This window comes from Triticum urartu, chromosome 2 (genome assembly GCF_003073215.2).
Source record: "Triticum urartu cultivar G1812 chromosome 2, Tu2.1, whole genome shotgun sequence".
Taxonomy (NCBI): domain Eukaryota; kingdom Viridiplantae; phylum Streptophyta; class Magnoliopsida; order Poales; family Poaceae; genus Triticum; species Triticum urartu.
Window position 1 is genome coordinate 138,969,667 of NC_053023.1, and position 27,417 is coordinate 138,997,083.

At 45.1% G+C, this 27,417-nt stretch overlaps 1 protein-coding gene and 2 long non-coding RNA genes across 4 annotated transcripts; all 3 read left to right on the forward strand.

The window, feature by feature from the left end:
* Positions 1-710: 710 nt before the first annotated feature.
* Positions 711-1,793, forward strand: LOC125541281. Its single transcript, XR_007297481.1, has 3 exons — positions 711-990; positions 1,071-1,139; positions 1,508-1,793. It is a non-coding gene; the product is annotated as an uncharacterized LOC125541281 (long non-coding RNA).
* A 623-nt stretch (positions 1,794-2,416) lies between these two features.
* On the forward strand, positions 2,417-3,528 carry LOC125541282. Its single transcript, XR_007297482.1, has 3 exons — positions 2,417-2,520; positions 3,121-3,249; positions 3,451-3,528. It is a non-coding gene; the product is annotated as an uncharacterized LOC125541282 (long non-coding RNA).
* Positions 3,529-11,613: 8,085 nt separating this feature from the next.
* Positions 11,614-22,773, forward strand: LOC125536390 (formin-like protein 5). Of its 2 annotated transcripts, none has more exons than XM_048699602.1 (18): positions 11,614-12,159; positions 12,828-13,528; positions 13,603-13,821; positions 13,917-16,666; positions 17,109-17,232; positions 17,705-17,776; positions 17,860-17,958; positions 18,037-18,078; positions 18,537-18,668; positions 18,746-18,827; positions 19,407-19,501; positions 20,417-20,488; positions 20,625-20,741; positions 21,200-21,268; positions 21,353-21,419; positions 21,690-21,832; positions 21,916-22,199; positions 22,272-22,773. In XM_048699602.1, the coding sequence occupies exons 1-17, from the start codon at positions 12,087-12,089 to the stop codon at positions 22,003-22,005; spliced, it is 4,947 nt and encodes a 1,648-aa protein (XP_048555559.1). In that variant the 5' UTR covers positions 11,614-12,086; the 3' UTR covers positions 22,006-22,199; positions 22,272-22,773. The 2 variants fall into 2 exon arrangements, with proteins under 2 accessions (XP_048555559.1, XP_048555558.1); XM_048699601.1 differs by having other exon boundaries at positions 22,275-22,773.
* Positions 22,774-27,417: the final 4,644 nt, after the last annotated feature.

The window sequence follows — 27,417 nt, forward strand, 5'->3', positions numbered from 1 at the left end:
TGATCTTCCCTTGGTGACAGTACTAGATGGCCTCTCTAGGCTCCTGTCATAGACCTTGGTATGTGTATATATTTCATTTCTTCAACGGTTTATTGATGCACGAGTAAGCTTGCAAAGCGACCTGGGTATGTGGATAGTTTTCACTTCTTCAACGGTTCATTAATGCAGGAGTAAGCTTGCGACCTAGGTATGTGGATAGATTTCACTTCTTAACGGTTCATTGATGCACGAGTAAGCTTGCGACCTGGGTATGTGGATAGATTTCACTTCTTCAACGGTTCATTGATGCACGAGTAAGCTTGCAAAGCGGCATCCTGCTTATCTAGCTTTCTGTCCATGCAACTGGTAATGACTGTGCAAGAGCCAAGCTTTAATTTTTTTATACATCCGGCCTCTAATCCCTGGCTATTAATTATATATTTAAGCAAACACAAGATGACGAGACATCATTTAATTTTAAGAGAATCAATAAATTATTGAAACTGAAATAGTCATATATATGATGGTTTGATCTGTCGGTCTTTTATGTTTTTTTTTCAGAAACATAAAAGATATAAGAATCTCATCTCCTTCTGGCGGAACGGCAGAGGGCTTGGCTGCTACCAGGGTGATCCAAAGGGTGTATCTAGGTAGCATGTTTGTGGCCTCTTGCACTAATATGATTAATGGTAGCTTCTATTCCATGACATGATTTTTGCAACTGTAACAATATGTTTCATGCAAGAGGACATAAATTTGCATCCTATTTTTCTGTCCAGTTAGTTCCAAATTACAAATGTTTGTGCTATCACTGACAATTTGGTGGAAAAAGATGAGTCGTATATACACCCAGTGTAAGCTTTCACATCAGCCGTTGCTCTTGATTGTCTTTGCAAGTCCATAGATATAATTTCTTATGATTTTCCTTTACTCATAGTAAGTACTGAATATTTTGTGCTTCAACCCTTTAGGTGTTAATTTCTATGATGTGGCTAGCAAAGTTGGCAACAGGTACAGTATAACGATCATGACCTGCAGAGGGATATCACCTAGGTGCATAAATCATAATCATTCAGTTTTTATTTGGCAAGCTGGAGCTACCTGGAACTTTCAATTTTGGTGCCAAGATGGATGGATTCAACTGGGTGACCCACAGTCAGGTATTGTTGTTCAGTTATCCTGAGGGTAATGTGGATATGTTCTATTTGAGATCAAGCTTGGTATTGCTAGAAAATATATATGTGATGTGCACTGAGATTTCAACTATATAATATCAGTGATAAAACACGCCGTTTCCCTTGCTATTCATGATCACTTGAACTAGCTTACCGTTTAATAATATTTCTATCTTGCACCATGAGTGTTGTTCAGTGGCAATATTCGCTCCGCCGAAGGTAATAGTGATGCACCTTTGCTAAGAAGGTTCTTTCCTGTTCAATGCAATGACAAGACGCTGAAACATCATGGTGTCCATGCTAAAGGATAATGATTCACCCCCTGGCTTCTTATTGTTGTATCATCTTGGCAGGGCGTGGCCGCGGCTGCGGCGCGGGCAGCAAGGACGAGCGCCGCAAGGGAGCCGATGGGCATGGGCGTGAACCGGGGAGAGGAGACCATGGCGGAGGAGATGAGAGAAGGCCACTGTCTTCTTCTCCCCCCTCTCCGACCAGAAACCCCTATCTATCCATCCGACGAGAGAAGACTGCAGGCGGAGGAGAGGAGACGCGGGTGAGGTAAGAGGAGCCAAATCCCCATCATGCTCCTCCCCGCGCGCCGCCGACCCACCAGCGGCATTCTTTCTGGTGTGCTAGGTAACCGAATCCACCTACCCCTACTCGTACCTTTTTGGGGGGATTTTGTTGAACTGTTTTGGGGCTTTTGGTTTGGGGGTGATGTTGACATTATTGTTCGAGGAAGGGGAATGGCTTCTTGTGCGCTCAGTTTGTTGTTGTCTGCAGGGAAAACAAACAACAAGATGGTGGTGCGGGTCTTCGGGTATGGGTCCCTGATCTGGAACCCCGGCTTCGATTTCAACGAGAAGATCCTGAGATTCATCAAGGGCTACAAGCGAACGTTTAATCTCGGTATTCTTGGTTGCGCCTAAATGATTTGAAGCAAATCTGAACCTGTAACTGTAGTTCTTGGTCTGAAGATATCACATCTCAACTTTTCTTTCCCCGCAGCTTGCATTGACCATAGAGGCGCACCACAGAATCCATCCAGGACCTGCACCCCTGAATCCGAAGATGAAGAAATATGCGTAAGTTGATTGCATCCATTAATCAAATATCTACAACACATTGTACTGATGTGCTGAAGTTTTGATGATTTCGATTGGTCGCTGACATAACCTCCTATTTCTCCTTTTATTTATAGGTATTCAACGTGAGGAATTTCATACTTTTGGGGTGGTGCTAGCAAATATAGTGATCAAAGATAGTGATGAGAAAGGGTGGAGCTGAGTATGCCACACATGGATATGATTATTCCCCGTATGTTCTTTTTGGCAATCCACTTCATCACTGACTCATCTGTGTATGGGTGAGCTAACAAGCCTGTATTATGTCTTCCCTCTTTCTTTGTAAGTGAAGGATTTCAGATTGCTGCGCATTATTCAACTGCTATACTTGTGAAAGAGAAACGTGCTAAACTATAGTACTCCCTCCGTTGCATGATGAGTTTCAGCGACTCTTATTTTGGGAAGGAGGGAGTAGTAAATTACTTTTGTTTTTTTCTTTGTTGATGTGATAATAATTAAGTTAAAAGTTATGTCATCTTTTATTTCACTAATAGGGTAGAGCCAAGGTGGCATAAGTGTGTGGCTACGGATTACATCACGGATTATGTGCTACTTTATTAGTTGAAGTCTCTTTGTTCGGTTAGTTCTCTAAAACAAAATCATTTCTCCTGGTGTATATGTTTCTTGGCAACATTTGGTGTAATACTAATCTTCCAGAGATTGTTGTAAGAAATAACTATATTTAGTATCTTTATCTCATCAATGGGCTAATTCTATAAAAAGAACTAATAAGGAGATTTCTTAGCAGTACTATATATGTTTGGAGCAATGAGGTAATTTTATCCTATGTTACTTTCTTTCTCTTGCATTTCCTAATTTTGTTTTCTACTCCATTTTTTCAGGTTCCAAAGTTTGGCCACAACTAGCTTGATTCGGAGACATTTCGTATTAGGAGTTAAACTTTGGTTTGGAGGCATTGAGCTTTGCCAGTAACTAGCTTTGTTACTTGGTATACTTCTGTCAGCATTCAGGTAAACAACTATCTACCACATTGTTTAATCTGTGGTTTACCCGGTGCCAAGTGTACTATATTGCTAGATTTAACTTTAACCTATGTGTTGCTCCGTATATATCTCGGCATAAATGGTTCATCATACTAGGATTTAATGTAGTGATCTTACTTCTGTTGCTTCTTGGTGAATATAAATTATATTGCGTTTTCATGGAAGCAGGAGCCCCGTAGTTGTGTAGCGGGTCGCGGGAGAGGCAGCCGGTGAGTGCGAGCTGGACGAGAAAGTGATGCCTGCGATGGCGAACCATGCCGGCGGGCAGGGCAAGGTCGACGCTCTAAATGTACTGCCTGACAGCTTGTCTTAGTCTTAATAAAAGTGCATATCTGCATCATCCTTTCATTTATTTGGCATATCCTACTTTAAAAAATATCCTTGACTCGCATCGATTTCAAATAACTGAAGTATCTTCTCTGCTCATGTTTCCACATAAAGCCCAATCATGTATATGTACTGATGGCAGCATGCATTCATGCATTCCAAGTTAGAGAGGTTCCAATGCTTTCCTTTTTTCACATCCGTACTTATCTTTGTATTGTTTAGCAACGAGATCAATAGTAGCACTTGGCCAGAATATGAATTTTTAGTGCTTCTGAATTTCAATGACAAGTGATACTGAATTTTAATTAAGTGCTTCTGATATGTCAATGACAAGTGGTACTGAATTCTAACTAAGTGCTTCTGAAATTTCTTGTGATGAATGGGTTTTCTGAGTGTAAGGCCCCGTTCGGTGTCCATCCGCTCCACTGCTCCGCTCCGGGAGCGGACGGAGCTGCAGTGAAAAGTCTTGGAGCGGGCGAAACGATGCTCCACAGATCCATGGATTTCAATGAGCCGGCGCATTGCCAAACGGGGCCTAAATATTGATGATTTGGTACAACATACAGGATTGTTATTTTTTGATGTGTTAAGGACTGCTAAGTCTGAATTTTAATGTATCAAATTCGGTAGTACTGAATATATAAATGTTGTTTGTACTCTTTAATGACTCGAACACAAATTGTTGTTTGTATGTCTAATGGCCGAGTCTCTCCTTTATGTTCTGTTGCGCTGAATGCCTGAGCGTCAAGTGTTGGGCAGTTTTCATGTCAAAAAGAAAAATGGGGGTTGTTTTCACTTGCGCCAATGTTTGGATGGCTGAACTGGGCGCATGTTGCTGTGAATGCAGTCACTGGATCCCAGTCCCGCCTGCCCTGGCTTCCATGGTATGCCTGGGAGCCGGACCAAGAACATGTGTAAGCCGGTCTATGAAAAGTGGTAAACAGCGAGACCATAGAGTACCAGCATGATGGGTCCATCAATAAATGATGACTGTTCCATGTCAGAAACACTGTACATAAAGCGCCCACCCTATATCAATACGGCTCATTATACCCTTTGATGGCAAATCCCTATGAGGACCGATGATGCAGATAATATGATTATATAGTAGTATGACCCATATTGAATTTTCAAAACTTCTTAGTGCATATTGTTTGTCTCAATTTCCATAAATTCAATGTGCAAGTTGCATTATTATTGTCCGATCTAAATTACATCTAAGACTTGAACAGTGAGTGATGCCTCCTTTAATGAGTGAATTATATGGAGCGTGCTACGCGTCCGCCGGCTGATCTTTTTAACAGATCAGCCGGGTCGCTAGCCAAAATGATGTGTTGCATGGAGCGGCTGAATGCGTCTTCACCATTGCAACACAGACTTTGTTGCAAAATTATTTTATTTTCGCAACACGAGTCTTGTTGCAGCAGCTGTTTTATCGCAATTTTTTCTTTTTTACCTGAGTTTTGCAATTTTTGCAAGTAAGGTCTTGTTGCAGAAAAATTTCTGCAACAGAGATTTTGTTGCAAAACATAAACCGTCATAGTCCATTGCAACACCGCGTCTGTTTCAGAAACATAGCACTTGTTGCAGAAGCGTGTTCGATGAAGGATGGTATGCTCGCCCTCAATTGGACACGTGTCACACAGGGAAGGTGGCGGACGCGGCCACTGCGATCCGCTGGGTGATGGTAAGCATTTCCCAAATTATATAGTGTAGTTGCATCTTCTATTCTGTTTGAGCATGTAGGTGTGTGCTTCCTCGCTTTTACCTTGTAAGTTGTCCTCAATTTGTTGTTTTTGTTTAGGTTTGGATTTTTTTTCTTCAACCCGCAAGGCCCGTCCAGTTGTGAGCTATGATGAATTTGTTAAGCGTTGGAGGAGAACATTGCACATCCGAGCTACGTTGAATGTAGTGAGGCAACCATGAATTGGGTATTTCACATGAGGGAGGGGAGAGGAGAGGAACATTTTCATTTTCTTACTTTCGATGATAATTTCAATTCATAGTTTCTTTACAACACACGAGTGGTATTGGTGGGCTCATGATGAAAGTGGCGCCGGCAGAATCACTAGGCACTGGATGGGGAGGCAGTTGTCACCCTTGTCCCTCGGTGCTAGCCAGCCGTGGCGGCTTCACTCGCTTGCTCCCTGAGAATACGAGTTCATAGGGTCGTGAGTTGCTGCGGATTTGTTTTTATCCCTTTTACAGTATTTTTTATCTATCCCTAACATACTGAGTCATTTTGTAGCTTTGGTTTCCCATATATGCCAGCCTAAATATCCCATGGTCAACATATTTGCATGGTTAGTGGACATTGTCCCTTCATTTTGTATTCAGTGATGGATGAAAAGTTTGAAATGGCAATTTTGTTGTATTATTCAATTTGACCTAATATTAAGTTTTTTATATTGCCGATAGAAATAAATTTTTTTGCCTGATTTAGGAAGTGCACATAGGTAAGTCAGCATATTCTATAGCTCTTTCAGAGGTGAAAGCACATGCATGTTGCCTTCGAAATTGCTATCTCCGAAGCATACGCACATTGCACTAACAACTAGGCGGAGGTTCAGACATCATAGCTGTTAGTGACCGGTCCATTCGACCGTGCGTATAGGGACGGTTTGGGGTGTCAGGATGTCGATGCTCTCAAGTGGGGTGTGGTGGAAGTGGTTGGATCGACGAGTGAAGAGAGAACACAAAAAATTGGAGGAAGACCAGCAACAAGCGAGTTCAACTAAAACATAAATTTCTTGTTAGTTAATCGCAAAGGCACTCCCTTGGAACTAACATGCATCATGACCATACTAATACATTTTATTTGCATTATCACTATATATTCAAGATAATATTAATTTAGCAAATTGCAGAATTTTTTTTGGCTATTTTTTTGTTATGATCTGGTGGAATGGTAAAGAATTAGTTTCTGATTTGTACAGTGAGTATTCCCTGTTACACATATTAAGACCTTCAACCTGAAGGATTCATGCTAATTGCATATATTGCTTGTGCATGATGGGTACGAGTTGAGGAAGACGTTTTTATTATACTTGCTCAAATATTGTGTCAATGAAGATAAATACAACATTTCTGATATTGTGCGAGAATTTCTTAAGTGCATTAAATAGATCTTAATTTGTAACCGATTTTTAGGTAGATCATCGTTTTATATGTATGCATGGTCAAATTGACTTTTTGTTATCGATTTACATTGCAAGTGAAGTGGATTTAAATCATTACTCGATTGTGCCCATGCTATCTTTGTTTATATATGAAATTTAACATGCATTATGTTTACGTAATTCCAGCAAAATATTTCAAAAGCCCGTGGCAACGCACGGACATTATACTAGTTAGTAGTAGAAAAGTAGAGACTAGTTCTTTTAGGGTTGTTTTTTTAGACAATTTAGGGGTATTTAGTACACTAGTATTTTCTCGACCTGAATCACAGTATTTTCTTGTGTAGCCTTCAAAACTTAAGAATAGTCATGGGCCAATGGCCTGTGTTGCTCCGGCCCAGAGAAGTAGTGAAGTTGGCATCGCCGCGGGCCGACGCAATAGACGTGGCTCGGCTGGCAGGCCACGGCGCCAGGCCTCGGCCGCACTCGGGTGCGACCGCGAGTGAAGCGCGCCGGCCGTGCACCGCGGCCGCGCGCGTCGCGGTGTGGAGTACGAATGGAGGAACGGACGGACGATGGGTGCGTGCCTACCGACGACCGGGTGCCGGCCGCCGTGGATAAGCGGAAAGCGATGTGTATTTGGAGGCCGCTTTTAGGTGGGGAGCTATTCTATTCGTGAACCCGCTGCTGCCGTCGCATCGCATCGCACCAGACAGACACAGATGAAACGAACTCCCCCGTCAGGATCAGACCTCAGACACCCTAACAACTTTGCTTTACGACTATAAAACCCAAATGCTCGATCCCATCTATTAAAGGACCATCGGTAAAATATCCTGATTTCCATTCCAGACTTTCAGAAAAGCGAAACAGGCCGATTCGGCATCACCTGATTCACACCCACACCGGTGCAGTACTCCCCAGAAACGTATTAAAGGATCATGAGGATCAGAGTACAGTACCATCGTAAAGTTAAAACCTTGGAGCCCGCGGGCATATTGAAAACAGTGGTGGTGATCATGGCCCTGGGCGAGTACACACACGCACACACTGCAAGTGTTTCTCGGGTAATTCTATACTGTCCATATGCTGTACGGTGCGGTGGGCTGGCTGGCTGGCCAATATTCCGGTTGCCGCTGAAAAGCGGAGGAGCAGCGGCATGTGCCCGGCTCCGGCCCCGCCGCGTGCAGCCCACGCCCAGCGGGCGCCTCCCTGCGTGCGTGCGTGAGGCCACCCTAGCTAGCTAGCTAGCGAGCTGCCCCTCTGCGGGCGCGACCAGCGACACCTACCGAGCAGTGGCGCCTCCGAAAAGCTGGACGCTGACGCCCCCCCTCTATCATTGCACCCACGCATGCACCGCCAAATCGATCGCCGTATTATATGTGCCACGACGCGGGCTAATTTCCGAGCCAAGATCCCATCAGCCAGCTGATCACACTCCACTCGGTCGCCCGGCCGGCCGGGTTCCGCTTGGACGCGAGCGAGCTGGCGTGCTCTTCTCCCCGGTATGAATATTGGGCGATCGTATCGCTAATTCAGTTTAGAAGGACGTAGTCACGTCACGTAGGACTAGGCTTCGTGACTAGCGGGTAGGGCCGATGGACGGACGACGGCAATCATCGCTGCCCCTGACGGCGTTAGAGAAAAAGTGCGAAGGGATGCAGAGCGGGCCTCACCCTGTCAGACGCTCCTGCCATCTTTTTCGTAGGTGGCCTGTCGCGGTCGTTTGTACACCAAGCGTCCGTGCGTGCTACGCGGGGACGAGATGTACGTACGTAAGCGCGCCATTGCTGCAGTATGTGTACACGTACGCCTGCTATACAGCTATGGAAATGGTGAGGACTATACCCAGGGTGGCTACGTAGGAGTACGTGCGTAGGCTCGTGGCTCACGGGGACGGGGGCTGCCGCTCGATCGGAGTGGAGTGGATCCTCTCACGCACGCACGAGCAATTAATAAGTGGCAGTAATGACGCCGGATAAACGGCGTGATTATTGCACGCGTAATGCCCTGGATGCTGATGAGCAAATAATCACAATTAGCCGCACTGTTGAAACAACGTTGCCACAGCAGCAACACGCAGCGGGCGCATGAGTACTGATAAGCAAGATGATGATACGTACTACTAATTTCTTTTATTAAAATAAAATTGGAACAGGGTAAAATCATGCATCCCACATACTGTCTCGGTCCCATCATCTTGCGAGAGTGTGAGTTGTGATTAATTCGCGGTTGATTATTTATTTCTAGGATCGGAGCAGGGAGCGCCGGTGGTCTGGATTCATTGCACGCCCCCGTGACGCGTGTGCCGCCGCTTTTATTACGGAACGAGAGGATGCATGCATGCTATGCTATGCTACCCACACCCACCCGGTGGCCCGGCGCGTGCAGGTGCAGATGTTTCCATGCCCCTGCTATGCTATGCCACCGAGATTCGCCGGGCCGCGACATCGTACCGGTCAGCCACCCATGACGTGACGACGTCCCGCATGCCGCCGGGCCGCCACACGGCGGAGCTCCCCCGCGACGTGGAGATCTACCCACGCCCCGTCTCCACTCTCCACACACCTCCACTATTCCGCGCGTCGCCCCAGTATCTCGGAAGGCAAAACGGAAAGAAGAAAAAAGAGAAAGGAAACATCCCACGTCCCCGTACCGCTCAGCGCCATCCGCATCTCCGTACCGGAAGCCCCAAAACGCTATCGACAAACGCAGGCGTCGCCATCCCGTACACATCCGGTACGTACTCTTTCAGATCGCCCGCCTTCGCCGTATCTCCCAAGCTTCCGTCCAGCCTCGCCGTCGCCGTCGCTGCCCTGCACACCCCTTCCTGTCGACGGCGGCCGGTGAGTGAAGTGACCCACGCCGTGCGGTAACCTTTTCCGTTTTGACAATTGACCACGTTACAGTTTTTTCTCCCCACGTTTGGCGCGCGGCCCCTTTCTCCATGTCTGCACGTGTCTCCTCCCGGCCATCCACCACCACTTGTTCCCTTCTCGCTCCTCCGCATGGGATCCTGGGCGTGGGGCGCGGGGAGCCGTCCGTTTGTCGGGTGCTGAGCGATCTAGCCGTTGGATTTGCCGAGGTGGGTCTTTGCTTGCGGGTGAAGTTTTTCTGGAGACGTCTTTTCAACGGTTGTTGGCGATTTAGTTTCAGAACGGATACCTTGGTCACTTATTTATTTGGCGTATTTTGTAAAGCAGATAGATACGGTAAATAATGCCACCGCTAGAATAATGTGGAATTTCGTGGGTTCAATGTGGCGCTACGCTTTGAGCGTTACCAAATTTACTGCTTCACTGCAGCTTGAGCGTTACCAAATTTACTGCCTATCGTCCGAGACACTCCGGCAGCTTGTTACAGGCCACTTCTTCTTTTTGAATTGTTTGAATTGCTTCAATTAGCACGCATGCTGGACTGTTTTCCGAGGGAGCAGATTAGGTAACATCACAGCGAGCGTCAGTTTCCGCTGTTCTCTAACAGTGGGCTGATAACATGAGTTGAGTTCCACATCAAGGAGAGGCGACAATAATGCGTTGCTTGCCGGACCTAGCAGATAAGATGCTGCTGGGGTCTCCGTTTCTTGTCCTAATATTGTTGGTTGTTGGTGGTCACATTTTAATACAACTACTAGTACTACCACTATTGTACAATTGTTATGCAGCAATACGCTTTTCAAGCACCACGGATCCTTTTTTCCTTTTCCCGATTTATTTAAGAAGTGCACCCCGCTATGCCTCATCTGAAAACATAAATTATTTCATGTTCAGAGGAAAAAGTTATTCCATGATCCGTGAGGATGCATTGATAATCGCATTACAAACAAAATGCTGCTCCCGTTGGAGAGCTAGTATAGTACTACTACATAAAATGCACACTACTCTACTACTTTAGTACTCTAGTATTATAGTTTATTAATTAATTAAGAATAGAAGCAGCCGAACTGACCCTGGAGGCAGCTGGCACTACTACTATCTCTTCCCATCAAAGTATTTATAACCGTTCGCCCGTTACAGTCATACAAAAAAATCATCTCATCTTCTAATCTGTATTGTACTTCCTTTTTAGAAAGAACTGATGCACCACCTGAGCTCAAATACCTTCGGTACAAATGGCAGTAATATAATTTGCTCAGAATTGGCAGTAGAACAATTTGACCAGCACCACATGATCCTCCCAGAAAATAGCAAGTCCATGCACGTTCATGTCAACGATCTTCTTCTCACACCAACCTCCCCACTCATTAATCCCCGGGAACTTAGGGGAGCCACAGTGAAGAATCGTCGGGCTAAGGCCTCCTTTAGTTTATAGGAATTTCATAGGATTTTTATAGGATAGGATTTGCAAAAGAAAATTTCCTTTGAAGCCTTTTGATTTGTAAGAATGGATTTCTATTTTTATATAGAATAGGAATCAATCGTTCACATTTTGGAGGGAAAAAACATTAGCTAAGATTCAATGAAAAAATTTCTATCCTATGCATCAAATGACATCTCCTTCTCTATAGAAATTAAGATGCATGTCATCTCACTTCTTATGATTTTTCTATTTCTACAATATTCCTATCCTATGAATCAAAGGAGCCTAAACTCGGCCAGATCCGAGTCGTCCGTCCGTCGCCTCGCCTGCAATGGAAGGAAAGAGAAGGAAAATCCGGAGACGTCCGTACCGGCAGAGCCCCCGAGGCCCAATCCTCTCCGCGCCCGCACGCCAACCCAGGCCTAACCAGTCCACGTCAGGTCACTGACACTCCGTCCCCGCCGCAGCTGGCCCCAACGACCAGCGTCGCCGAGCAGAGCAGAGCACGCAGCCTCCACCGCTGTCACGGAAACATTCACCGCAGAAGGCGCCGAAAACAAAACGGAAAAAGCGCACGGGCCGCAGCAGTAAAACCTCGGCAAGGAAGGAAGCAGCTGCGGCGAGAGGGGAAAGATTAGCAGCGAGAGGGAGGAAGAAAGGGGGAGGAGGAGAAAGGGAAAAATTAAAGTAGAGTTTAAACAGCGAGAGGAGAAAGAGGCAGCGGCAGCAGTAGTAGAGGAAGAGGAGTCCCAATCGCACGGCGCCTCGACCGCCTGCTGCCTCCCCACCACCACCACCACCACCACCCCTACCGCCACCGCGGAACCCTAGGGCCGCCGCGGCGAGCGAGCGTCGGCCGCCCGCGCGAGATCTCGCCAGGGGGCGCGGCGGGCGTCGCCCACTGCCCCCAGCTCGCCGGCGGCGGGGGCGGGGCCGCCCCCATGCCTTTGGCGCCCCGATCGGAGCCGATCGGTGGCCGCTCGAGGCGTCAGAGGAGCTCGCCGGCCGCCGGGGAGGCGGAGGCGGCGGCGAGAGGGGAGGGAGGGGAAGAGGAGGAGGAGGATGGCGCTGTTCCGCAAGTTCTTCCTCAAGAAGACGCCGGATCGGCTGCTCGAGATCTCCGAGCGCGTCTATGGTATAATGCCCGCGTCCCTGGGTCGAGCCGTGCCGCCGGAGTGCGGGGATTTGCTTGTTCCGAGGGGGATTTTGGGCTTTTGCCGCGGCTTGGGGTTCGGGCTCCGGGGAACTGTTGCTTTCAGGGGATTTATCGCTATTATTTGAGCTGGAATTCAGTGCGTTCGGAAGCACTGCGAGCTAGATTTAGTAAATTTTGATGTTAAGTTGAATTCGCTCCAGTTCTGGGTCGTCAGTGTGCGCGCACAAGACTCAGATTTAGCTGCATTTGACCTAAATCGGCTTTATTTCTTTCCATATTCGAATTTTGTCTTGCCCTTGTCGGATGCTGGCCCTTAGGGAAGCTTTGGATTTAATTGCATTTTTTTTCTTATAAACATGCAACAATCATCTAGTAGTGCCTGCATTATTATGTCCACATTTTCAGTTGGTGCTCACTCCCTTTAACCTAGTTATTAGTTATAATGGCGTGCTTATCTCTTGATGAAACCATGCGGATAAAATACTTTGCTGTGTCTAGAAACATGAGCTTAGTACATATGCAGTATGAAGATGAGGTTCCTGGTAGCATGCCAGCACTTGATCTGTTCTCCATTTTTGTAGTCTTAGTTGAACGATGCAAATTTGAGCATGAGACCGTGCTAATTTCAATCGGTATGTTGGTTTCAGTGTTCGACTGTTGCTTCGCCGCGGAGGCCATGGGTGAGGATGAGTACAGGGATTACTTGAGTGGCATTGTTGCGCAGTTGCAGGACTACTTTCCCGATGCGTCATTCATGGTCTCCAATTTCTGGTCTGGGGACAAGAGGAGTCGGATTTCAGATATATTGTCTGAGTACGACATGACAGTCATGGACTACCCACAGCAATACGAAGGTTGCCCACTCCTTCAGCTCGAGATGATCCACCATTTCTTGAAATCATGTGAAAATTGGTTGTCAGTGGAAGGGCAGCAGAACATGCTTCTAATGCACTGTGAAAGAGGGGGATGGCCAGTGCTTGCATTCATGTTGGCTGGACTACTTCTATATCGGAAAACGTACACTGGTGAGCACAAGACTCTAGAGATGGTCTACAAGCAGGCTCGCAGGGACTTCATACAGCAATTCCTAAAGTTGAATCCCCAGTCTTCTCATCTGAGGTATTTGCACTATGTAACAAGACATGGAAGTGGTTCAGAATGGCCTCCAATTAGCCGGCCTCTCATATTGGATTCTGTAGTTCTCCACACAGTTCCTAGATTTGATTCCGAAGGGGGCTGTAGGCCGTATTTGCGTATTCACGGGCAAGACTCGAGTCCTGGTAACAAGAGTGCAAAGGTTCTTTTTGAGACGCCCAAGACCAAGAAACATCTCCAGCGGCATGGGCAGGTAATGATTACTCCTAAGCTGTGGAGATATTTATCACTACCCAAGTTCTACTCTGACAGATGGTTGCAATGCAGGCTGAAGTTTCGGTGAAAATTAGTGCTTCTTGCCGTGTTCAGGGAGACGTGGTTCTTGAATGCATCCACATTGGCGAAAAACTAGATCGCGAGGAAACAATGTTCCGCGTCATGTTCAACACTGCATTCATTCAATCAAATGTCCTTGGATTGAATCGTGATGATATTGATGCTGCGTGGAATGTGAATAATCAGTTCCCAAGGGACTTCCGAGCTGAGGTGCTAAATTCACCTGCTTCTATGCCTTTCTTCAATTTTCATTTCTGTTTGTCTCCTGTGCATTATGAAATCTAAGAATAGAGCTTCTGAACCAGGTACTCTTTTCAGACCCTCATTCCTTCAAGCCCGCTGCTGCATTAGAAGAGGTAGGCGACGACGGAGATGAGACTGACGTTGCTTCCGTAGATACAGGAGATGAGTTTTATGAGGCAGAGGAGGATTGGCATGATGCTAGGAGAGATCCAGATACTCAGTCAACTGACGGAAAAATTTCATTAGAAGTTGGCAACACAGAATCGGATGGTGGGGTGGCAGTTGAGGAAAACGGCAGCCTAGGGAAGCATGTGATTGATGAGGATGTGAAGATTATTATCTCCGAAAATTCAGGTAGCATGAATGACAATGGGCCAGCACCTGCTCCAACTTTGGAAAATCCAGGAGGTTTACAGCAGGCATGCAAGGTTCTCGAGAAGTCTAAACTAAGCAACATAAGTGACCAAGAGGACAATGCTGTGCAGGACATACAGGTGGTTGCTGCTTCTATAGATTCAGAAGGGCGCAAGTTTGGATCAAACTGTCAGGAGGATACGAAAGGTGTAATTGCACAAACTTTAGTTACTGCAACAGATCCAAGTTGCAGTGATGAAGTTCAGTGTCACACAGGTGAATCCATGAAAATATCGACATACACTGATCTGGACTACACTGCTTTCAGTTCTCCTAGAATATTATCAAGTGTGGACGAGGATATCCACTTAAGGACATTGCCAAATGAAGGACACCAGAATGGTGACATCAAGATTATTACCGAAAACACAGTAACTTTGGACAGTGAGCTACTGATCTATGAGGAGAAAGCAGTAGTTGATAATGGAAACTTTGTGCAGGAGGTAAAAACTGTTGTCAAGGAAGAGAGTGTTATTTCAAAGATAGACAGAACTGCTACTGAGAATATTGTCTCAGAAGATAATAACAGTTACAATGTAGAACTGGTTAAGGTTGCTGATACAGCTGACAGAAGACTGAATCATAGTAAATCGAAATCTGGTCTTGGAGATACCATACATGCGAAGAAAAGCAGTCTACAGGATAGTATTGTTGTATTACCAGCTAATGAAATATCAATAGAAATGAAAGCCAAGCGAGAAGAGTTTGGTGGCAGACAGGATTTTGGCATGCCTCTTCCTCAAAGAAAAACAGAAGCTAGGGATGATAAATCCTTGTCCTCAGTATCAAAGAAGATACCAGTAGGTAATGCACCTGGGTCAGTGTTACTGGAGGCAATGCTTGGGCATAACGAACAACTGGAAGAACAATCAAAGCCGGCCAAACCAAAAACAATACGTAGATGGATCTCACCCAAGAAGGAATCTGAAACTGCCTCTGTGCGTAGGCCATCGCACCCTCCATCCAGATATGACAGTTCTCCAGCTGCACTAGCTATCCGTTCCGTGTCGACAGATAACAAAGGCAATTTTGTGAAAGGACCATCTCTAGTACTACCTGGAACGCTGTACGGCAATCACTTAACACAAGATGCAATGTTGTCTCCTCGATTCCCTGCACGACGACCCTTGTTGTCAGGTGCACAAGCTACGCCAAGAATCCAAGCTACAGCTCCTGCTCCACCCCCACCACCACCACCTCCATTTTATGCTTCTTCAAGTTCAGCTACACACCTAGCACCACCTCCACCACCACCACCGCCACCACCACCACCACCGGCTTCAGTATGCTTGTCAAACATACCTCCTCCTCCTCCTCCTCCTCCTCCTATGTCTTTTGGAGCACAAACACGGCACTTTGCACCTCCCCCTCCTCCCCCACCTCCGCCCCCAGGGTTAGGGGTCCGTGGAAGCATTCCACCACCACCTCCACCTCCGCCAAGGTTAAATGGCAGTGCTATTGCTCCACCTGCGCCTCCACCTCCACCACCGAAACCAAGTTCAAGTGCTCCGCCCCCGCCCCCGCCCCCGCCCCCACCGCCGCCTCCAGTTCAATCCTTCACAACACGTCCAGGTGCTCCTCCTCCACCACCACCTCCCCCGCTTCCGGTGACACGTTCTGGTGCTCCAGCTCCACCACCACCTCCCCCGCCTCCAGTGACACGTTCTAGTGCTCCACCTCCACCACCACCTCCCCCGCTTCCAGCGACACGTTCTGGTGCTCCACCTCCACCACCACCACCACCTCCCGCATCATATTCTACTGCTCCTCCGCCGCCACCACCACCTCCGATGACCCGTTCAGGAGCACCACCTCCCCCGCCCCCTCCTCCTGGTGCACGCCCTGGACCTCCACCCCCCCCACCCCCTCCAGGTGCACGTCCTGGCCCTCCACCTCCCCCGCCTCCTCCAGGCCGACCAGCAGCTCCACCTCCCCCACCTCCTCCAGGCCGACCAGGAGCTCCACCACCCCCACCTCCTCCAGGACGACCAGGAGCTCCACCTCCCCCACCTCCTCCAGGCAGACCAGGAGCTCCACCTCCCCCACCTCCTCCAGGCCGACCAGGTGCTCCACCTCCCCCACCTCCACCTGGAGCTGGAGGGAGAGCACCTCCACCACCACCTGCACCTGGAGGAAGGCTTGGTGGGCCTCCTCCACCTCCTCCTCCAGGTGGCCGTGCACCAGCTCCTCCTAGAGCACCAGGCGCTCCACCACCACCAGGAGGCAATCCTACAAACTCTTTAGGTAGAGGGCGTGGTGCTGTACGTCCTCCAGGGTCAGGTTTTGGGGCTGCAGCCGCACGCAAATCAACATTAAAGCCGCTGCATTGGGTCAAAGTGACAAGAGCTATGCAAGGCAGTCTCTGGGAGGAATTGCAGCGAAATGATGACCCACATAGGTAATTTTCTGTCCTCTTGATTAAACATTTAAACATATACTTTCATCTCAAGTATGCTTATTATACATGCAACATTTCCAATGATATACTCCCTCCGTTCCTAAATATAAGTCTTTTTAGACATTTCAAATGGACTACATACAGATGTATGTAGACATATTTTAGAGTGTAATTCACTCATTTTGCTCCGTATGTACACTTGTTGGAATCTCTGAAAAGACTTATATTTGGGAACGGAGGCAGTGGTTGCTACTTGTTATAAGGTTGAATTCAGACTTCTTAGTTTTAATGCTGTACAGTACATGATTGTAGGATCAATTTTAGACCAAGCCATTGTTCAATATCTTGTAAAGCACTATGCCATGATGATCACATCACCTTAATATCATCAACGTCTTTTGATATTTTTTATCTTAATAATGTGGGAAACTGTTTTCTGCAGTGTATCGGAGTTTGATTTGTCAGAGCTCGAGAGCCTTTTTCCAGCAGCCGTACCAAAAACGGATAACACCTCCAAAACCGACAGAAGAAAATCTCTTGGATCAAAGCCAGAGAAAGTTCAGCTGGTAAGTAAAATGCTAACATTTGGTACTCCCTCTGATCCATATTACTTGTCTTAGATTTGTCAAGACACGTTTTAGTGTTAGATACATCCGTATCTTGACAAATATAAGACAGGTAATATGGCTCGGAGGGAGTAATGAAATTCGCAGTATAAAATTTAACTCATTATAGCATGAACAATTTCAGCATTCAGCAATAGACTGTGATTTCTGCCTTGTAATTTCAACTCTTTAGAGTAACTAGATATTCTTTCCCTTTTTGGCGGTGAGAGTACTAGATATTGTAGTGCGAGATTTCTTCGCTTTTTATTTTCTTGATGATATGATTGCTACCATTTGCTTAGGTACATTGTTACTTAACCCTATATAGCATAATTAGATATTACAGTGTATAGTTTTGAGAAAGAACTAGTCTCCCCATCTGATATCCCATTGTAAGCCATGTTTCATCTAATCTGGTAGTATATGTAAATAGATTGAGTTGAGGAGGGCAAACAACACGGAGATCATGCTTACAAAAGTGAAGATGCCGCTGCCAGACTTGGTGGTAAGAATTTGAGCAATGAAAACAAAGATAATATTAAGTATGACATGATAAGATTATTTATTTAGTCACTAAATTTTCAACAGAGTGCGGCACTGGCACTTGATCAGTCTACCTTGGATGTTGATCAAGTGGAGAATCTCATAAAGTTCTGTCCTACGAAAGAGGAAATGGAGCTTCTTAAGGTGAGTATAGTGCAATGTTGCCTTGCCTCCTTTGTGATCCCATTTTAACACAGCGTCACCTTCCATTTTTCCTGTCAGAACTACACCGGAGACAAGCAACTTCTTGGGAAATGTGAACTGGTAATGATTATCTATGATCTATGACGTTTTTATTCTTTTTGTGGTACTTAATACCAGTATCAGAATGTTTACTGATGTTGTTCTTTCTGAATTTGATCGCCCCAGACTTCTTGAAACATGAAAAACACAACATCTCATATTTGGTTTGGCTTAATCGATCATTATTTTAATTTTACATCAAAACATAGCAACATTAGTCAAAGACATTTATGTTTGTGAGCCTTCTTTTGACTCAAAAGTCCAAGACTCAAAGATCATTTACATCCATTCCTTTGTTTGATCAACATTATCCTGGGCATTTAAAATAGCCAGGTTGGATCTAACGTACACATGTGAGCCTGTTAGATACGAGTGTTAAACCTAATTTTGCATGAAATGTTCTTAGGAGTTAAGCACAACAGTTATGCTTACCTATTTGAGTATATCAGTATCCAACAAACTATTGCATTTTGTTGCAGTTCTTCCTAGAACTGATGAAAGTCCCACGAATGGAGTCAAAACTGAGAGTATTCTCCTTCAAGATCCAGTTTGGTTCACAAGTCGCAGATCTTGGGAAAAGTTTGAAAACCATAGACTCTTCATGTAATGAGGTATGTTGAGAGTTAGGCATATTGATTTGCAATTAATCTTCACCTGCTGTCTATTAAGTCAAATTCAATTGTATCAGATACGAAGTTCTCTCAAGTTGAAGGAAATAATGAAGAAAATACTGCTCCTTGGAAATACGTTGAACCAGGGAACTGCTAGAGGTAATAAGAACTGCCCTTCCCATGAATGAATATATGAATTTTGTAAGCCTTTTTTATAGCTTGTTTGACAGTATTCTATCATATTAAGGTTCTATTTTTTATACAGCATCCTTTAAGAGTAGGATTAACATATTTTGGTGTATGATGCATTGCAAAGATGATGTGAAGGGAGTTGCACCACTTGAATATTATGTGTGCATACTGTCTCGAGCTAGTCAGTGTCATGCCAAATCATAAAGTTCATATTTTGTCTTACATTACATTAAGTTTGCGGGAACTCCATACAACAACAACAAAGCCTTCAGTCCCAAACAAGTTGCGGTAGGCTAGAGGTGAAACCCATAAGATCTCGCAACCATAAGATTCAAGAACTCCGTACGTTCCTCCAAAATGGGCAATTCGGATTAGAGATTTAGAGAAGGATTACACAGAAACTTCTGTACGGGACCTGTGAAATGAATAGCAGTGATCTTGTAACATTAAGGCATTGACAACTGAAGTCATTAATTGGAGATAGAAATGCATGTGGAGGAAAAGTATCATTCGCTGCCAGGTTCATATCTATATATTTTCTTACAGGTGCTGCAGTTGGCTTCCGGTTGGATAGTCTGCTAAAACTTACAGATACCCGGGCAACAAACAATAAGATGACATTAATGCACTACCTCTGCAAGGTATGCCTTTTACCTGGTCTGTGCTGTTGAGTTCTCATGTGTGTGTTAGTACCCTTTCACCAATAGGTAACTTGTATTGCAAACTCTAATCCATGGCCCGCATTTATTTATTTGTTAAGTGTCATGAAATTCGCTCAGAGCAATGAAGTGTCAGTTCTCATGTGTACGTTAACATCCTTGCACCAATGGGTAACTTGTAGTTGTAAACTATGATCCATGGTCTGCATCAAATTATTTATTCGTTCAGCGCCAGGAGATTCGTTTAGGGCATGAAGTTTTAATTCGATTTCATGGTGGAACTTTGGTTGGCATGGTGTGTTTAATCAACAGAATGGCAGATGGCTATGGCCTGGGCTAGTAACTAGCATATTTCTGGATTTCTGTGACTCTCCGCTGCAAAGTGGATATGGAGATCGGATAAATTAAGGTTTCGGGGTCTTCAGAATCCTAGATATAAGCAAAGCTACATGAAACCTAACAGTAACTCAATAAGCCCTAGTCTTTTATCGAGATTGTATTATGCAACTTCATGTAAGTTTGTCAATCAGTATGGGTTCATCTAATAGTTAAAGCAGTGGCAGAAATCGAACAACTTTGAGCACGTCAGTGTTCAGTCTGCATTGAAATACTAAACCAGTAACCAGGTTATAATACGAACAACTTTGACCTTCAGGTTTCTGAATGTGTTTGTTATTGATTTTAATTGACTTTGCATGACAGTAAAATACATACTCCATTTAGTTTATGCAATGTGCCAGTTCTGTATCGTAAAGCAATCTACAATCTAAGCATCTGAGCACGGTCACTTGTAGTCCTCGGTCTAATAAACTATAGTTAAGTCAAATGATTTACACATTACCACATTGGTCTCTGTCTCCTATATGCATGCTAACAGAAAGAACATCTTAATATCAGGTGCTTGCTGCAAAATCACCACAGCTTTTGAACTTCCATGTGGATCTTGTTAGTTTAGAAGCTACATCAAAGGTTTGCGTTTTTCTCGTCATATTCTATCAGTTCACTCGCAAAAAATTGAAAAATCTATCAGTTAACTATGTAGCATATGTATTTTTCTGTTCATTTAAGATGCACATGCTTTCGTCTTATTGATGTATTTGAACAGATACAACTGAAAATGTTAGCAGAAGAAATGCAAGCAGTCAGTAAAGGGCTGGAAAAAGTTGAGCACGAGTTTAAAGCTTCAGAAAGTGATGGTCCAGTGTCAGAAATTTTCCGTGAGGTCAAACACTGTCTCATTTGAATTTCAGGTTTTAAAGTTGTTTACATATAGTTAGCTGGTACTCTGACCTTAGAAGTGAATACATCCCTGTAGCTCGAGTGCTCAAACAGTCAGATATGCATTAGCTTTAACAGGATAAATCTGAAGCCAAATTTAGAGGATGTGATATATAATAGTGCAGGTTCCTTTGTTAGTTACCTGATGTTTTGACTCCGCAAGTATTTCTGCATCGTATTTTGTAGATAAATTACCTGATCGTAAATGCGAACCCCATGCCTTAACAGGCTGTTTATGTTCAGTATCCTGAAGGTTCCCTGAATAGTAATTATAATCACAAACTGCGTGCGCATGCATTTCCTTCACTTAATAAATCTTATATGCTGAGTTCCTGATTGTGTGAAGTTGTGGAGTGCATATGAATGTCATTTGGTCTAAACTGGTATTACTTGATTCTGTAGAAACTGAAAGAGTTCACTGACAATGCTGGAGCAGATGTGCAGTCATTGTCTTCATTGTTCTCTGAAGTGGTATGTTTCGTTGTTCGGTTCTATGAAGATTACTTGCCATACATTCTTCTTGTATTTGATTTTCTCGTTTCATTGTTTTGGCAGGGAAAAAAGGCTGATCAATTGATCAAATATTTTGGTGAGGACCCTGTCCGTTGCCCATTTGAGCAAGGTATGATACCAGTTTTATTGATTCATCTTAATGAGTGTGTGCTTGTTATATATTTTTGTAATACCTCTAAAGGTTTATTTCTCATGGAATTTCTACTCAATTGCATATGGTACTTGGGCATGCTCAAACACACTTTCTAGGATATGAATTATTTTCTGAGGATGCAATGGGTTGAAGCATATCTGATCTGTGCAATTTTAGCCATGATGTTCTGTGTGTTTGCTTGCTAACATGCCTCACATTTACTCTATCGTGACCATCCTCTTGCAGTTATGTCTACCCTGTTGACATTTGTAACAATGTTCCGGAAAGCACACGAGGAGAATATCAAGCAAGCCGAGCTTGAGAAGAAAAAAGCTCAAAAAGAGGCAGAAGCAGAGAAGTCTAAGAATGCTCAGTTGGCCAGTAAAAATGTATTGATCCTTTTATTTTATATGTTTTGCAGTTTACTCAACCTCAAGCGTTCGTTTATTTATGTTTTTTGATGTGCTCATAGGACTCGAAAGCATCGAATCCAAGCCGACAAGCGAAACAAACGTTAGAGAAAACAAGATCTACAAGTAGGCGAGGAAAAGATGGTGGGTGATCTGAGAGACCAACTCCAGTGTTGTGATTTTGATCTGCCTGCGGGGCAAATGCATGCCCTGTCGGATGCATGCGAAGGACCATGGATTCGCACCGCGTCTTTGAAGGCGAGAAAAGGCGTGTGAATGGACGCAATGACCAGTGGAAGTAGAATGCATCGAAGCAATTGTACAGTACAACAGTACTCCCACCACGGTATGGCACACAGAACTTTAGTTTGAAACAATATACTGAACTGTGCTGGTCTAACTAATTTTTTCTTGCCAGCAGGTCTCACTGGCAAATGGTCGACTATTTTTTCCCTTCGGCCAGCAGGTGTTCAGTGCCAACATCTGGCTGCTGTAAAGAGCTAACTGTGAAGCTAACTTCATTCTTTTTTTCTTACCCGTGCTATGTTACTTGTTCTTTCTAACATCGGTGGCCAAGTACAGCCGTAGCTTTAGGAGAGTGCAACCAAGGCACAAAGGTGCGAATTGTACAAATAGGAGTAGGGAAAGGGTAGAAGCAAAGAATATGTTCCTGGCATGGTAGTAAATATGAGATGTAAACGCACTCGTAGTGCAGTTAATCGTATTTTTTGTAGCTAGGGTGTCATAGTTTTGATGATCGGTTCGGTTGTATGGCTACTCTTATCAGCCACGCTGGAGGTGCTGCCGTTTTTTTGTTCCACGTGCATGATAACAAGATGGAAGACCCTTCTGGAATCATATGACCTTTTGTTACATGATATGATAGCCTGATCTGTCTAAAATGGCTGAGTTTCCTTCTAGCTTTGTTGACGACCCTTTGTTGGACGGAGTTTCTTGTTTGTGATTGCCAGTCACTCGTGCGGTTGAAAATGCCAGGAAGGCTTGTCGCTCTCTTCAAGCAGACATATTTTTGTGTGTCATAGGAAGAAGACAGTTTACAGCTGCATGCGAAGAAGTTGTCTGGAAAATAACAACTTCTTTGTCAGGGGTTCATGGCCCTATTATGCTTGTCTCCGCGAGTGGCGGTCACAAGAGGACAATGGCTTTGGGTGAAACAAGCAGCTGGCTGTGATTCCTTGTCCCGTACTGTATCAGCCCCAAGACCATGGCATTCCCTGTCCCATGCATTATCACGTGCTCTACTCCATCGAAATGTTCGCCCTCATTATCCAGGGCTGACAAAGAAATTATTTTTTTTGCTCACCGTAATAAGTCACCAGGCAACCGTTTTTTTGTCTTTGGTCGCAGTGCATTCTCATTGTCGCCCTGACCCTAGAAATCACGGGAGGTATCAGGTATCTCATCCCATCTTGCCAATTGCCAAATGCCAACCCCTAAAGACATGTAAAGACTTGAGTATCATAGCTCTCATAGTCTTGTTGCATGTGCAAAGCTCGTTGCCGTCTCTAAGCTTGCAACCTTATTGAAACCCAAGAGCTTCTAGAGAAAAATTGTCGATGTAGCATATCACCACCCTGAAAAAGAACTCGTTGAAGAAGGCCTGTAGAACACCCGAGGTACAAAAAATTCACACGTTCCTCGACTAGGCCAGAGGCTAGGCAACCTTCGCCGTCAGTCGAAACTGGAGCGCACAGAAGGAAAAACCAAACCCGGAAAACGATCTAAAGACACATGATTTTCCACCCTAAAGTTTTAACAGGATACACACATCAAACTTGGAAGTCATTACACTTGATTTAATCGGCGACGACTCTTCTCAACCTCAGCTTTCAAGTCCTCCAACCTCTTCTGGCCCTCTTTTGACTTTTTGCCGCTAGAAATTGCGTAGGGTACCACTGTTCCCATTCCAAAAACGAAAGCCACCGTCATATAGACATGGCCGATAGGTTCGAAGTCAACAGTTGGCAGCTTATTCCAAATGGAATAACAGCGGTGTCCCTGCAGCATGAACCACGGTCACTACATGGACCATAAAGTACAGTTTTGCAGCAACAAAACAAATCATAAAAACACGTGATCAACCTGGGAAGTAATAACATCCGCAGTTGCACACTTGCATTGCATTTGCATGGCACCAATAAAAGAACAACATCAATAATTTGTAACGTATCTATTAGTAGTTGCTACATGGGGTACACAAGAAGAAGTCTAAAACCTGAAATTTGCCTAATACCTTTCCGAAACATGTATACCTATCTTATTTAAAGCGTTCGTTAAGTAATATGAATCCTAGAGTTTTGGCAGAATACTAGTGAATTTGTCAAAATGGACGTGGAACATCTGCATAACTCCCTGGAATACTAGTGAATTCGTCAAAATGGACGTGGAACATGTTATGACTACCTACAAATTTTTTTACTAGCTGAAGGTCAGAAAATATACCAACCTATATCTGTTGTTGCTAGGCCTAGAACATACAATCTTAATCTGAGACTTAGACATTAAGGGAGGCTGACGCGGAAGCGTCAGACACTCTAGCATAGAATCCTCTATCATACGGTTATGGCTCAGCTCATGCTTCCTGTTATGTCCAAGATTCTTACAACCTTCGATGCTGTGCCTAGACAAGGACAATTTGCTAATCTGATAGCACCAACGAAATCATCCAGGGAGGATGACGATGAAACCCCGGCACAAAATCCTTCATTGACGCATCCTTTGAGTAGATCGACCGAGAGAGTATTGTGCGAACCGTGAAGCTGGAGAGAAGCCGCTTGCCCAGGGTGTCTGCAGTTGGGTTTCCTTCTGCTCGAAGAACCGTCTGGGAGACGGCGGCTACCCGTGCCAACACCGAACACACAATTGCCATCGCCATCTCCTAGCCGATGCCTGGCGGCGCGATGGGGGGCTGCCGCCCGTGTCGCCTAGGTTACGCGACGCTGGGGCCGAGCCGGAATGGCGGCGGTATACTGTCTCACACTACTTAAGTTTAACAGGATATATAGATCAAGCTTGAAAGGCATCACACTTCATTTAACAAATACAGCAATATTGCCATATGTTATCTTCATCAATGACTCTTCTGACGATCAGCCTCGTAAGCCCTCCATTCAGCCTTCCAGTCCTCCAACTCCTTGGCGCTCTCTTTTGCCCTTTTGACGCTATAAATTGTGTAGGGTATCATTGTTCCCATAAAAAAAGTGAAAGCGAACAGCATCGGAATAGGACCGACAGGATAAAAAATCTCAGAAGAATGCAGCTTATCCAAAATGGAATAAAAGTCGCGTCCCTGCAGCATGAACCACATTCACTACATGAATATTATAGAACATATATAAAAGCAAAAGGTACAATTTCATAGCAATAAAACAAAGTATAAAAATACGTGATCAACCTAGGAAGTAATACATCCACAGTTGTGTTGCATGTCACCAATGAAAGAACAACATCAATAATACCATAGATTAAATCCTACTCCTTCCATTCGTAAATATAAGACTTTTTACAAATTCCAATATGGACTACATACGGAGCAAAATGAGTATGATCCAAGTATTGTTGGGCAGTAACAATAATAACTGCCCAAGTATTGTTGATTAGTAAGGTTGTCCAACCGCAGTAGCCAAGGAGGCCCAGCCCGTATGATCCAAGACTGATATAAACAGAGGTGAAAGGATCCAAAGTTGGAAGCTTGCAAACTGGGCTATTATTATAACTATATATATGATTTTGGTTTTGTGTGCACTTGATGAGAAGAAATCCGCCAGAGATCAATACTTGAATAGGTACTACCATTCAAGGAGCATCTTGGTGGTGCCCATGGAGGTACACACGAATTAAATTAGAAATGCAAGAAAGTCCTCATACTTTGAATGCCAACAAGTATACATGTTCAAATCGTAGAAGTGAAATTTATGTAACGGAAGGAGCATGGGGTCTCACCATCCATTTTAAGCACAATAATTATTTTATGTCAAAGAGAAAGACTAATCTTTTAGTAGTTGATGTAAAGATCTCTAAAACCTGAACTTTGCCTGATACCTCCCCGAAACATGTGTACCTATCTTATTTGAAGCATTCGTTAAGTTTGAAACATCTGCATATCTCCCTTGAATTTGTTAAAATGGACGTATAACATGGAGTATTACCTAATAATAATAAAGTTACTTGAGGTTCCCAAAGGAAAAAACAGCTTGATGTCAAAAGATGTTCCAACCTATATACCTGTCGCTAGGCAAAGAATCGTACAATCTGAATCTTAGATATAGCAACCTATATACTTGAGGTTCATCTCATGTTTCGTGCTATGCCCACGATTCTTGCAACCATTTATGTGGTGCTGTAGACAAGGCGTTTTGCTAATCTGATAGCACCAACGACTGGAAATCATCCAGGGAGGATGACGATCAAACCCTAGCACAAAATTTTCCATTGACGGTTCCTACTATGGGTAGATCGTCCAACAGAGTATGGTGCGAACCTTGAAGCCGGAGAGGAACTGCTTGCCCAGGGTGTCCGCAGTTAGGTTTCGCCTCCTGCTCCGCCATGTCAACGTCTGGCGTGACCGCCCTACTGGCGAGCTGCTCCTCCGCCTGCAGATGCTCCTGGAGGAGGTGGTGGTTGTAGGCGGCGTCGGCCTGCGCCTCCCAGAATTACTCCTCCCGCTCCTCCCGTAGCATGTCCAGTTAATGGGCACGGGCCCCACCGATGGTCAAGGTGCAGTGCACTGGCGAGGGTGGCACGGAGGAGGAGGAGGGCCGCACGGAGGAGGAGGATGGTGCGCCGACTCGTCGGCGGCGGCCGCATCCTCCATTGGGACGTTGTCATCCTCCGGTTGCCGGTCGGCCAGCCAGCCGGCAACAATGGCGGCCATCTCCTTCTTCTGTTCCGGCGTCAGCCCGTCCTAGAGAGATTTGGCGGGGGAACAATCCATGATGGGAGTGGTGTGGAGAGGGATCGGAGGCGGATGACTATGGCTATGGCCTGGGGCAACGGTTTATCTAGCAATGGCAGGCGGCAAGGGATGGACCGGTGGCGCCAGAGGAGACGCCTCGGCAACCGTGTGCCATCAATGTGGGAGGCAGGCGGACGGACGAGTGGCCGTTGTGTCGTTTGAACGTGCGGCAGTCGCCTGCACCGGTAAGCGGCGCGGGCGGTGCTCTCTCGGCCGGCGTGCCGCTTCAATGCCGACGCTAGTGAGCTGTCGCGTCCGCTCTGGCCGGGCATGAATGCGGTCGCTGACGCTCTAGAGCGGCGTTGACCGGATACGCGCGGGAGAAATCGCGTCCGGACCGTTCTACGGACCGATACAGAACCGCGGTGGATGGATTTCTCGGTCTGAAAGGTTGCGAAAGGTTTAATTCTCCGTGTTGGAGATGCTCTTATCAATGAGGTAATAGCATCACATGTCCTTGAACTTGTCTAGGATGTGATGATTTGGTCCTCAAACTTATAAAAGTCAACTATTTGGTCCTAAAACTTATCACTCATGTCTTATCAATGAGGTAATAGCGCCAGTTGCCTTTTACAAGTTTGAAGACCAA